The 13355-nt window shown below is 42.7% G+C and overlaps 1 protein-coding gene across 1 annotated transcript in view; it reads left to right on the forward strand.

Annotated features, from left to right (window-relative positions):
• The window catches only part of LOC115458467 (histamine H3 receptor-like), a 101902-nt gene extending 88854 nt beyond the window's left edge, over positions 1–13048 (forward strand). Inside the window, exons 4-5 of the mRNA XM_030188454.1 lie at positions 7026–7353; positions 13035–13048. Of these exons, the coding sequence (XP_030044314.1) occupies positions 7026–7353; positions 13035–13048 (342 nt within the window). The remainder of the gene's footprint in view (positions 1–7025; positions 7354–13034) is intronic.
• The last annotated feature ends 307 nt before the right edge of the window (positions 13049–13355 follow it).

Genomic DNA, 13355 nt, shown 5'->3' on the forward strand with positions numbered 1-13355 from the left:
CAGGAAAGCAGGACATTCCAGGAATTATAATTTGAAAGACAATAAGAAAAGAAAAAAAATTACCACTTCTTTAGATTTTGCCTAAAACATATCTTATAAACAAATACATTTTCAATGTTTTACGAAACGTAACAAAAAATACTCCTTATTTGGATTGGTATAACATTCCACCATTTAGCTGTCAAATCTGAAAGAGTAGCAACATGTTCATTTATCTCTGTGCTATTTCAATGTTTGATTCTTGTTGAAAGTGCTTTTCTATTTTATTTAGCGTTCCTTTCTGATTACTGCAGTTGTATTGGACACCACCTTATTCTCGGCTGAAGTTAAGCAGTGTAGCAAATGCAATAAGCAATAACTATAAAACTATAACTTGGGGAATGGGGAAGGTAGGCAATAACCCAGTAAAGATTTTATTCAATTCTCTTAGAATGAAGCGGGTCAATAGGGTAGTAAAATATAACATGCGATCATTTCACAGTCTGTAGCAATAGTATCAAACCTGAATACCACCTTATATGTTAGGTTTCGCTGATTTTAAGAGCGTGATTCAGACTATGGTTTTATCAAAGATAGATTATTGCAGTTCTCTTTACTTGGGTGTTCCACATTATAGGCTTAGAGCTTTGCAAATTGTGCAGAAAGAATGCAGCTACCAGGCTGGTTGCTGGAATTTCCAGATTTGATCATATTATGCCAGTGTTGAGAGAACTTGGGTTGCCTGTGAAATATAGAGTGCAGTATAAGTTTTGACTCTTATTCATCAGGTTGCTTATGCTAAAATGCCATGGTATTTTAGAATGGTTACTAATTTTCTTCTGGTCACCGTAGCTCAAAAAAGATACAGTAGAATTAGAAAAGATACAAAGAAGTGTGACGAAAATGACAAAGGATACGAGATGACTTCCCTATGAGGAAAGGCTAAAGTGGCTAGGGATCTTCAGCTTGGAGAAAAGATGACTGAGGGGAGATATGAAATAATGGTCTATAAAATAATGAGTGGAGTGGAATGGGTAGACGTGAATCTCTTGTTTACGCTTTCCAATAATACTAGGACTGGGGGGCATGCAATGAAGCTACAAAGTAGTAAATTTAAAACAAATTGGAGAAAATATTTCTTCACTCAATGTGTAATTAAACTCTGGAATTCATTGCCAGAGAATGTGGTAAAAGCAGTTAGCTTAGCAGGGTTTAAAAAAAGGGTTGGATAACTTCCTAAAAGAAAAGTCCATAAGCCATTATTAAGATGGACTTGGGGAAACTCCACTGCCTATTTCTAGGATAAGCAACATAAAATGTATTGTACTGTTCTGGGATCTTGCCATGTGCTTGTAACCTGGATTGGCCACTGTTGGAAACAGGATGCTAGGCTTGATGGACATTTGGTCTGTCCCAGTATGGCAATGCTGATGTTCTTATGGATTAGTGCCCACTGTTCATTATGCTGCTAAAAAGGCATCAGCATTTTTAATTGCAGGAACGCTTACCTGGGTAGCTGTGTATGAGTGCTAGTATACTACAATTTAAGAAGATGTTAAAAATGTAGCTTTGTCCAAGCTTTTTTTTTTTTTTTGAGGGGCAGTGTATTGATGGAGAGTTTATATGGCAACATTTTGATGTTATGTATGATGATGGAGGATATATATGCTTTGTAATCTGTGTTACTTTTAATATGTATGTTTTTATGAAGCCTCTTAGGGTATAAGTGGGTTAAAAGTGTTTAAAATAAATAAATAAATATTTTACAATACAATAACTCCTTTTGTATTCTGCAAATACCTGATCTGTTCAATGCAGATCACACACACAAAAAAGATTAGACATGTCTAAGAAGAACAACATCTAGATGAAGCAAACAAAAATCTGTACCGCCTCAGTTAAAACATTTCTGCTATTAAAAAAAGTTTTAAGTTGCTTCCAAAATGCCAAATAGTTATGAATTCTTCTAATGTCAATTGGAAGTGAATTCCAAACTTTGGCCATTTGATAAAGTGAGAAAGTGTGAGGAAGTGAGTGCTACAGTGGCAGGTTTCCCTAATGACACTCCTTCATTGATGTTGCAGTTAAACCACCTTATAGCAGGTGGTGCTAGTTCACTGAGCCAGAGATTGAGTTTGAGGGGTGGATCTCAGGCAGGGAGGGAAGGTGGTTGAATGCCTTGAGAAAGAGAGAACAGGGAGGACCGGAGAGAAGAAGTCTCCAGGAGAGAGGTCCTGAGTGCAGAGATTTCCTGGAATGAGGCTCCAAGTGAAGGAATCCTCCCAAAGTGTTGGCTGGGCTGCAGTACCAGTGGGGGAGTCCCAGGGAAGTGAGGAGCAGCCCAAGTTCATAGATTTGCACCCTATGTTAAGAAGCAGACACCCAGGGATTGAATGAGAAGAAACGGAAGACTGAAAAGGTAAAAGAGTGCTGTTAAGACTCAGGTCCTGAGTGTCCCAGCTGAAGCCAGGCCTCGATTTATTTGTGAGTAACTTGAATTGTGCTGAGGAAGCCTGACAATTGTTTATTTATTAGGTCTGCCTCTTCTGTTTGGGCAGCAGCGGCATGGGCTTTCTACTAACCTGGAAAGAACTGCATATCCCCTCTAGATACTTAATTACTCTAACCTTGTATCTGCTCTGCCAGATTTACAGTCTGGGCAGTAGCAAATTCAATAATTAGGAGGAAACCCAGTATTCAGAGGATATAATAAGATAGTTTATTAGCAAAAGCATCTTACCCAAAGATAGTACCAGCAGTTCAGACATTCACATGGTAGAACAACCCTTCACGACTGATGACATGTGCCTTCAAAGGTTGCTGGCTTCACTCTTCTTCTCTCTCTAAAAAACTGCTTAGGTAGCAGACCTTTTATACTTTTTTGATCCCATAGATCCCTATGAGCATTTCACTTTCCCACCTGCACTTTCGTCATAATTGGCACATATATCCAATTATGCCCAAGTTCTAAACTTTTCTTATCTTTCATCCAATTAGGACTGAGTTTCAACCTTAGCAAGTTTGCTTATCTCTTATCCAATCATGACCAAGTCTCAGTTTTCTTATCTCTTATCCAATTATGACCAAGTTTCAGCTCTCCTATCTCCAAACTTCGCTTACCCTTAAATTGAACTTTTCTTCACCTGGCCCAATTAATTTTATAGTTTCTCAGTATGCCTATGTCCAGCTATACACAACCCTTGCCAACTTTGTAATTCTGCCAAGGTTAAGCACGCTGTCACATTTCTTCAGTGAAGTATCAGGACTGAGAGATGCTATGATTTTAGAGGCCTAGTTTACTTTAGAAAGCCTGAACCTGTTTTTCACTGCATTCAATTTGTGACAATTATTTACACAACAGAGAACTGTTAAGAAAGAAGGAAGTAAATGTTAATGTGGTTGTTGCTAAGGTTTCCGACTGAGTCTGTGACAGGAACAGACTGTATTACTTTGATTAGTTGTTCATTAATAAAGCTTTTCTTTTGACTTCTTCTATACCCTGCTTATGTCTATGAAGATCCCATGCCTGTTTGTCAGTCACATTGCCACAATAAGAAGAGATTCAAAAACCTCTTATGCATTACTCTAATATTTGGGGAAATGTAATAAAATTTGGTTTTGAGGCTGTTCTTCCCTATTCATTTAAAGATAAAGGACCAATTGGGCTGTATAGGCTGGTGCCTATCCAGATAAATTTTTTAAAACTAACGTACATAGCTTAAAAAGACATTGAGCCTTGGTAACCAACACAATTTAAACAGCAACGGAGTCACTCTGTGAAAGTTTGAGGCTGAACATAGCATCCTGGCTGCTGTATTCTGCAAGTTCTAAGAATGTACAAAGAAAACTTCAGAACATCCCACATAAATCAAATTACAATAGTCTAATAGACTTAGAATCAGTGTCTGGACCAGAGCTCTAAACTGCTCAGTCCTGAAGCTTTCTTAAAGTGGTATGGTAGCCATGTTAGTCCACAAATAAAAACAAAACATAGAAAATAAAATAAAATGACATCTTTTTTTTATTGGACTAACTTAATACATTTTTTGATTAGCTTTTGAAGGTAACACCTTCTTCTTTAGATCAGAAATAGCAAATGTTGACAAATATCAGGAAATATAAGTGAAACATAAAAGCATTCCAATGACAGTCTCATAAGAAGAGGGTAGCTGAGAAGACAGGAAGCAATAGCTGGGTGATAAGAGGGTGTCAAAGCAATATAATTTTAAGGTTTATAATGGGATAGAAAACCTAGCTCTTTAAGTCCTGTCTACTGGGTGCCAAAATATTTCATCATTTTGACTTCAAAGGTCTTATGTTCCTGGATTGTCTTAAAATTTCCTTTTAGTATTCTCACCATAAAATCATTGATACAGTGTTCTGGTTTTGTAAAGTGCTGTCCCACAGAGGTGACATCCTGGTTGGCATTGTAATGTTTAATATGATATCTGTGTACATTGATTCACATCTTTAGCATCTGGCTTGCTTCTCTAGCAGTGGCATTCCTAGGGGGGGGGGGGGGGCGGTGGGTGCGGTCCGCCCCGGGTGCACGCCGCTAGGGGGTGCTGCGCCGCCTGTCCGTCATTCGTTCCATGCTCCCTCTGCCCCGGAACACGTTACTTCCTGTTTCGGGGCAGAGCGAGGAGCATGGAACAAACGGACAGGTGCGCGCGGCACCCCCCCCAGCGGTGTGCACCCGGGGGGGTTTCTGTCGCGGGGGCGGGTGTCCTTTCGCCAGGGGGGGCCGCGCTGCACCCGGGGGGTGGGGCGCATCGGCGATCCGCCCCGAGTGACAGCCCCCCTAGGAATGCCACTGTTCTCTAGTATAACACCCTTCTTCACACTTTTTGCATTGAATAATATATACCACATTTGAAGATGAGCATGTGAAGGATCCCCTTAAGCTGAATGTTTTTCCCATGTGAGGGACTGTGGGATCCTGTGAAATGTGTTGGCACAGTTTGCAGTTTGGTATATTTCAGGGGCGTGTGCCATTCTCTTCTTTTTGAACTTGCATTGGGAGCTTACATTTCATTAATTTTTGTTTCAGATTAGGGGGTTGTCTAAAGGCCAGGACTGGTGGAGTTGAGAATATCTCTTTCAGTAATGCATCCTCCTGGAGTAGAGGCTGTAGATCTTTTATGGTACTTCTCAGTTTTTTCATCTCTGGATTGTATGTCACTACAAGGGGGGGGGGGGGGAACTCTGTGGTTTTCTTTTCTTTATACTGGAATAGGTTTTTTCTGGGTATTTTAAGGGAAGAAGCAATATTTTTGGAGATTATTTTGGGGTTGTAAACTTTTTGTGTGAAGGATTAAGGGTTTAAGAATCCCCTCTATAAGTCCAAATATTTCCTCTGTGAGTGTGCCAACACCAGATATGAGGGTTTCCAGGTTTATGGATTTTAGGTTGCATGTAGAATGCCTTAGTGAAGGATGATTTCGTATGAGTTTCATTAGCTATGGTTATGCTTGCTTTGGGAGTGTTTGGTAAGATTTTCAACTGATTTGTATAATCCTGTGTGGGTTCCTTAGTTAGTTTCCTATAACATGTTATCTGACAGCTGTTTGTATCCTTCTTCAATGTATTTTTGTGTGTTCACAATCACTACAGAGTCTCCTTTGTCTGTAGGTTTGGTGACATGTTTTGGTTATTATGTAGTCTTTTTATGGCAGCTCATTCTGGTGGAGAGAGGTTGTACAGAATTTTCTTTGCTAGAAAGTTGTAATTTCACCCTATGTCTGAAACTTTCTATGTAGTTGTCTAGATTATTGTTTTACCCATTGTGTGGGGTGAAATATGTATTCTTTTATTTAAAATTGTATTCCATTCTGTTGGGAATATCTCTTTTGTGAAAATGTACTTTCAAGCGGAGTTTCCTAAAGATTTCTTCTAGATCTGTGAATAGTTGAATTTCATCTAGTTTGTTGGAAGTACAAAATGAAATTCCTTTAGACTGTACAGAGATCTCATGCTGTGATAATTGCAGTACAAAGAAAAGAAAACCACAGAGAATGTCCCCCTTGTAGTGACATACAGTCCAGAGCTGGAAAAACTGAGGAGAATCATAAAAGATCTACAGCCACTACTCCAGGAGGATGTATTAGATATTCCCAGCTCCACCAGTCCTGGCCTTCACACAACCACCTAGTCTGAAACAAACATTAGTGAAATGCAAGTTCCTAATACAAGCTCAAAAAGATGAGAATGGCACATGCCCCTGCAATATACCAAGCTGCAAACTGTGCCAACACATTTCACGGGATCCCACAGTACCTCACATGGGAAAAACATTCAGCTTAAGGGGATCCTTCACATGCTCATCTTCAAATGTGGTATATATCATTCAGTGCAAGAAGTGTGAAGAAGGGTGCTATACTGGAGAGACAAGTCAGATGCGAAAGATGAGAATCAATATACATAGACAACATATTAAATATCATAATGCCAACCAGGATGTCACCTCTGTGGGACAGTAGACAGCACTTTACAAAACCAGAACACTGAGGGGAGGAGGATTATATTCTACTGATCCTATTCATTGTAATAGGAAGAATAATTGAGTACCGTGAAGTTCTGAAACATGTAATATGTTAACTCAGTGCCGTAGTGAGGGCGGCTGACACCCGGGGCGGGTCGCCGCTGCGCACCCCCCCCCCCAGGTGCAGCATGGCGCACCCCCCCGGAGCGCATTCTTACTGACATATGAAAGTGGGGGGCGGGCGGGAACGCTGATCCATCCCGAGTGCACGTCGCTGGGAGCTGCGTCGGCTCCGCTGGTTCCTTGCTCTCTCTGCCCCGGAACAGGAAGTAACCTGTTCCGGGGCAGAGGGAGCAGGGAACCAGCAGAGCCGACACCCCCCCCAGCAGCGTGCACCTGGGGCGGACCGCCCCACCCCACCGCCCCCCCTTCCTACGCCACTGTGTTAACTGATTTGATTGTTAGGTTGTTTAGATATTGTAGTTAATTTTCTGTGTTTCAATAAATACAAATATGTTTTAAAAATCCAGAATGGGTATAAAAGTTTATTTACTTATTTTTCTAGGTTGCTTATCGAGTCCAGCAGAAGTGCATCAGAAGTACTGTTGTTAAAATGGCAACCGTTTGGATTTTAGCTTTTCTTCTATATGGCCCAGCAGTAATATTTTGGGAGTATGTAGCAGGGTACAGCAAGGTTCCAGATGGTGAATGCAGTCCTGAATTCTTTCATAAAAAGTACTATCTACTTTTTACATCACTTTTTGATTTCTTTTCTCCATTGGCTGTTATTATCTATTTCAGTTTGCGAATCTACCTTGATATAAGACAGCGCATTAAAAGTAAATGTCAGCAAATGAAAATATGTTCATCTGAAGCCAAAGCCAACCCCAACGGTGAGAAAATGCCAGCTTTCATTCAGCTTACTGGGGAAATTCTCCCACTTTCTACATCAGTAAACAATAGTTATGAAAAAAGTTCTGACCCTGTGTGTGCACTGGCTTGTGACACAAAATCTAATAATTGTAATAATAAAACAGTCTCATTTGATGGAAAAAGGGAAAACAGTTGCAAAGCATCTCAGAGCATAGTTCAAAATACTGGCGTTTCCAGGGATAAGAAAATTGCCAAATCTTTAGGAATTATCGTGTGTACCTTTTTCATTTGCTGGGCACCAAACTCTTTCCTAATGCTCATTCATGAACTGTGGAACTATGTTTTCATATCATCAGTGTGGTATGAGATTGCATTCTGGTTTTTGTGGTTTAATTCCACAATTAATCCTTTCCTTTACACTTTTTGCCATCCAGCATTTAAGAAGGCATTTATAAAAATATTGTGTCCCCAAAATCTTTCAGGGGCCCCTTTACTAAGCTGTTGGAAAATTTGGGCTTAGCACATCCTAATGTGAGACTTTTCCGCGTGCTAATCCCATTTTTACTATGGTGGTAAAATAGGCATTTTTCCATTATTTTATTTGTAAGTCATGAACTAATGTTGTCATTAGCACATGGCAACTGCAAATAATTAATGTGGGATCACTTACCACCCCTCTATTTAGAAGGTGCTAAGTGCTCCTAAGTTAACCCAGTGTTAACCAGTTAGCGTGCAGTAATGTGAACGTGATAGCCAGTTAGTACTTCTATACCCACTTTCTGCCCATGACACATCCTCTCAAAATATTTTAAACAAATAGTTTATGCATGATTACTGTGTGCAAACAGGGAAATTACTGCAAGACCCGGTAAGCCTTTTTCGGTGCACTAAGTTTGTGTTAGGGCTTAGTGCATCTTAGTACAAGGACCCCTCAGTTAGGTAACTGTGATGACTTATATCAGTGGTATCTGTTATTCAGAGTCATCGTCTTTTCTCTCAGTCCTGCTGTTTTTCGAGTCTATCAGAATTGGCCTGTTTTAATTAAGGTACCCATTCACTAAACCTTGTGTTAACTTTTTTTTTTTTTTGCTTGCAAGAGCTGAAATTTTAGAGGGTAACACTTTGGCTGTTTGTGTGTAAATTAACCTAGAAAATATGTGCAATGTGCTTGCTAAGGAGTCGGTGTAAATGTAAGCATATGGATTTCCTGGGCTACTTTCCAAAGTGGAAGTGTGTATAGAGAAAAAAATGCATGTGTTTTATTTGTATAAACAGTTATCCGCATAGCATGAAAAATAAAATGCCATTTTACAACCTATGCACTACATTTTAATTTGCACATGAAAAATAGTCTCTTTTTAATGATCACATCTGTCATGAAACGCCTAGCCACCTGTCTGGTGTTACCCTGCAGCCACTTAGAGGGTCTGTGTCCAGCACATTTCAGGTCCACCTGCACCAGCTGCTTGTGCTCTACACTAGCACCCTCCTCTCACAGACTGGGTCACAACCACCTCTGGGTGAGTCTCCTGCTCTCAGATTTTCCCCAGGGATTTCTAGGTTACTGGAGCCACACTCCCAGTGGTCCCACAGTTCACAGAAAGTACTCACAGACCCAACACACAAACCACTAGGATTCTTTATCATTCCAGACAGAGAGGCAATAAACTAAACCGGTTTATTGTCACATTGGAACAAAAAATGTACAATCAGCAAAACAATAGCAGGTAACTGAAATATGGATCAATTATAACACTAACTCGGGGGGGGGGGGGGGGGGGCAATATTCCCTGGGCACGGGCCTCCAAGGGGGCCCGGCACCGGGGTCTCTCTCTCTCTCTCTCTCCTGCTTCTCATGAGACCCGAGTGCGTCCCGACAGGAGCAGGAGAAAAGTCCAGCGCCGGGCCCCCTTGGAGGCTGGGGAGGACCCGGAGGAGCAGACACTGCAGGTCTTCCTCCAGCGCTGTTCTTCACTCTGCCCATTGCTTGCTAATCGGCTGCTTTTCCTCTCAGGCGCGCATGCTCGGTTTTGAAGCTGAGCATGCCCTGAGAGAAAAAGCAGCCGCAGGGGCAGGCAATCGGCATAGTGAAGAGTCAGTTCTGGAGGAAGACCTCTTCTGCTGGTGGGGCCTCGGGATCCTTGCCAGCCAAGGTATTTGAATTGCAGCAATGGCAGCAATCCCGGGGGGGGGCAGCAGCGGTGATGATCATGGGGGGGGGAGGTTGCGGCCCTGCACAGTGGCGTTCCTAGCCTCGACACCCGGGGCGGATCGCCGATGCGCCCCCCCGCGAAATGACACCTCCTCCCCCCGGCGAAATGACACCCCCCCAGGTACACGCCACTGGGGGGGTGCCGCGGTGTGCGCCTGTCGGCTCCGAGTTCGCTACGCTAACTTCGCTGGTTCACTGCAGCTCCCTCTGCCCCAGAACAGGAAGTAACCTGTTCCGGGGCAGAGGGAGGGAGCTGCAGCGAACCAGCGAAGTTAGCGTAGCGAACTCTGAGCTGACAGGCGTGCGCCGCGGCACCCCCCAGCGGCGTGCACCCGGAGCAGACTGCCCCCACCGCCCCCACCGCCACCCCCCCCTTGGTACGCCACTGGTCCTGCACTAACTAAACATCTATATACTGTCTAAACAGTACCTGGGATGGTCAGGACATATAATTCAACAGGCCTCAGGAAAGAAATCTGTCTCTCTTTCCTTTTCAAACTCCAGGCCAATCGGAGCCCAGAACAGTCACTACAGGCACTTCCTATTATCTGTGTGCTAACTAAAAGAAAGAGAAGTCAGTCCTCTGTCACAGCTTTAAGCATAAACATGCACCCTCTGCTGGCCAAACTAGAGAAATACTCGTCAGAATTAATTTTGGCAGGAAAATATCCAAAACATTTTACAGGCTTAAAACACACTATTTCTTCACATCTCCCCCCTTAAGAGAGAGATCCCGGACTGTGGCTTCTACAGACCGCTGATTGGGTCTCGATAGTCCAGTGTCAGGGTAGTTCAGGCTGTTCCTTCCTGGAGAGGCCATCAGCTTTGCCATATTCATTGTCCTTCCGGGATTATAACAGACGTTTTTGCCATACTCAGTACATGCTAACAGTTTTAATCCTGTATGCTTCAATTTGTGAATAGTGAGGAGTATCTTCTGACAGAAGCTTTTACCACACTCAGCACATGTGAATGATTTTACTCCTGTGTGTATTCTCTGGTGCTTTGTTAGCTGTGATTTATGAATAAAGCTTTTTCTACATTTAGTACATGTGAACGGTTTCGTCCCTGAATGGATTCTATGCTGCTTTGACAATAATTTCCGGCAACTGAAAATTTTCTTACGCTCGCAAATGTATGCAAATGAGCACAATTTCCTTCCAAAGGAGGGGAAGCGACGGCAGTGGAGGATGTCCAAAATGTGGATGTTTCTGTGAGAAGGATATCCATGCCTTTGCTATGCCTCTGACACCCTCTTTATTTATTTATTTGGATTTTGGATCATAAGTAGCAGCAGTGGGCTTTGAACTGGCCACCTCTAGATTGCAAGACCAGTGCTGTAACCACTAGGCCACTCTGCCACTCCACTCCCTTGAAATTTGGCCATCCCTGTGGGGGGCAGTTGAGGACACCCAAAATGTTTGAAAGAAGGAAGTCCACGCTTTGGTTATGCCTCCGCTGACACACACATACATCCCCCGCAGGGACCTGCATGCTGCCCCCCCCCCCCCCCACAGGGATGGCCAAATTTCAAGGGAGTGGAGTGGAGTGGCAGAGTGGCCTAGTGGTTACAGCACTGGTCTTGCAAATCCTACTGCTGCTACTTGTGATCCAAAATCCACATAAATAAATAGGGTGTCAGAGGCATAGCAAAGGCATGGATGTCCTTCTCACAGAAACATCCACATTTTGGACGTCCTCAACTGCCATCGCAGGGACGGAGGCACAGCGAAGGACATACTCTAAAAAAAAAAAAAGACACATTTTTTTGTTTTTTTTCAGGGTGGGAGGTGGTTAGTGACCACTGGGGAAGTCAGGTGAGGTGATCCCCGATTCCCTCTGTGGTCATCTGGTCAGTTCGGGCACCTTTTTGATGCTTGGTCGTGAAAAAAATGGACGAAGTAAAGTCGTCCAAATGCTCGTGAGGGACGCCCTTCTTTTTTCCATTATCGGCCGAGGATGCCCATCTGTTAACCACGTCCCCGTCCTGTCTTCAGTACACTGCCAACACGCCCCCTTGAACTTTGGTCATCCCCGTGACAGAAAGCAGTTGAGTACGTCCAAAATCGGCTTTCGATTATGTTGATTTGGGTGACCTTAGGAGAAGGATGCCCATCTCCCGATTTGTGTCAGAAGATGGGCGCCCTTCTTCTAGACTGTTCCAATTTTTGATTGTCTGCACTCCTTGTCCTTTTGTCCTTTAGATTGTAAGCTCCTTTGAGCAGGGGCTGTCCTTCTTTGTTTTTGTACAGCGCTGCGTAACCCTGGTAGCGCTCTAGAAATGTTAAATAGTAGTAGTAGTAGTTCTTCAAAAATAAGCAGGCTTATCGCCACCTCAGTGGGTGGTGGTAAGGGCTCCCTGCCACATGGCCATGCGGTAAAAGTTCTCTTACTGCATGGCCATGAGTGCTGGGGGCTCTTTTATCCACTATGGTAAAAAGGGCCCTGGCGTGCAGGAAAAACAGCCCCCGCCACTAGAGCAGGGCCCTTTTACCCGCAGCTTGGTAAAAGGACCCCTGAAGGAGCTATGGATTCTTCCATTTGCGTCCCACAACTTGGGTGAAGAATGGTTTCCTTCCTAAGGTCCAGGGCTAGATAGAGAGCATTGCTAAGTTCCAAGTATGATTCAGGACCTTTGGCATGTGGTTCCTTACTTAACTGTTATTTGGCTTTTAGGAAATTCTAAGGTTGTATCAGGAATAATTATTAGTTGTACTGCTTTGCTGCTGCATAGTTGGACTAAGGTTTGTCAATTACTTTGCCAAACCAGTATACCTATATTTTTATATTACTAATAAATTGTAATATCTATCTATCTATCTATCTATCTATCTATCTATCTATCTATCTATCTATCTATCTATCTATCTATCTATCTATCTATCTATCTATCTATCTATCTATCTATCCATCCATCCAAGAAGTGGCATTCTTCCCTTATATTGCCAACAAACCTTTGTAAGTACCTTCTTTTGTATTTTGGGACCACATAAAAGCCCAAACATCCTCTAGATAAATGAGATATATATAACCAATATTATTAGGGTAAATATCTGACCCAAATGTGCCCACATCTCTTTCTCTATCTCTCTCTCTCTCTCTCTCTTTCTCTCCACTCCCCTGTGGGTCCAATGTCTCTCCCTCTCCCTTTCTCCCCTGTCCTCATGGTCCTCTAAACTTGCTTTTGGTGGTCAGCTGCAGTGGCATAGCCAGATCTCCCATTTTGGGAGAGCCTAAAGACTGGTTTACAATACAGTAAAATACAAGTAAATAAAAAGAAAATAACTCCATAATATTAATAGGAAAGACCTACCCACACATATATAGCAGACAATCAATAAAACATTCTCCTAAAAGGGAATGACCATCATCAGAGACCCTAGAGTACTAAACCCTCACGGCAAATATCCCAATTAAAAGCCTGTTTAAATAAATAAGTCTTCAATGCCACTTTAAATCTTTTAAGCTTTTTCTCCCCTCTTCCTGTAGATGCACTCCCCTGATGTTTGCTGTACAGCTGAGGTAGAGCAGCCTGAGGCAGGCTGCAGATATGCATTGGCATGCACATATGCAGTCAGGGCCGGTCTTAGCAAGTGCAGGGCCCTGTGCAGACCAATTTGGTGGGGCCCCATCCTAGCCCCTCCCCACTCTAGCCCCACCCTCAACATAGCTCCGCCCCCACCCTAGCTCCACCCCATTGATAAGATTATTCCATTTTTAGAAAATTTTTTATTTATGCAATTTCAAATAAAGACAAATGAAGCTAAACTTGTACAACTTGTACAAAAAAACTGATTGAAATAATAAGCC

This window comes from Microcaecilia unicolor, chromosome 1 (assembly GCF_901765095.1).
Source record: "Microcaecilia unicolor chromosome 1, aMicUni1.1, whole genome shotgun sequence".
NCBI lineage: Eukaryota > Metazoa > Chordata > Amphibia > Gymnophiona > Siphonopidae > Microcaecilia > Microcaecilia unicolor.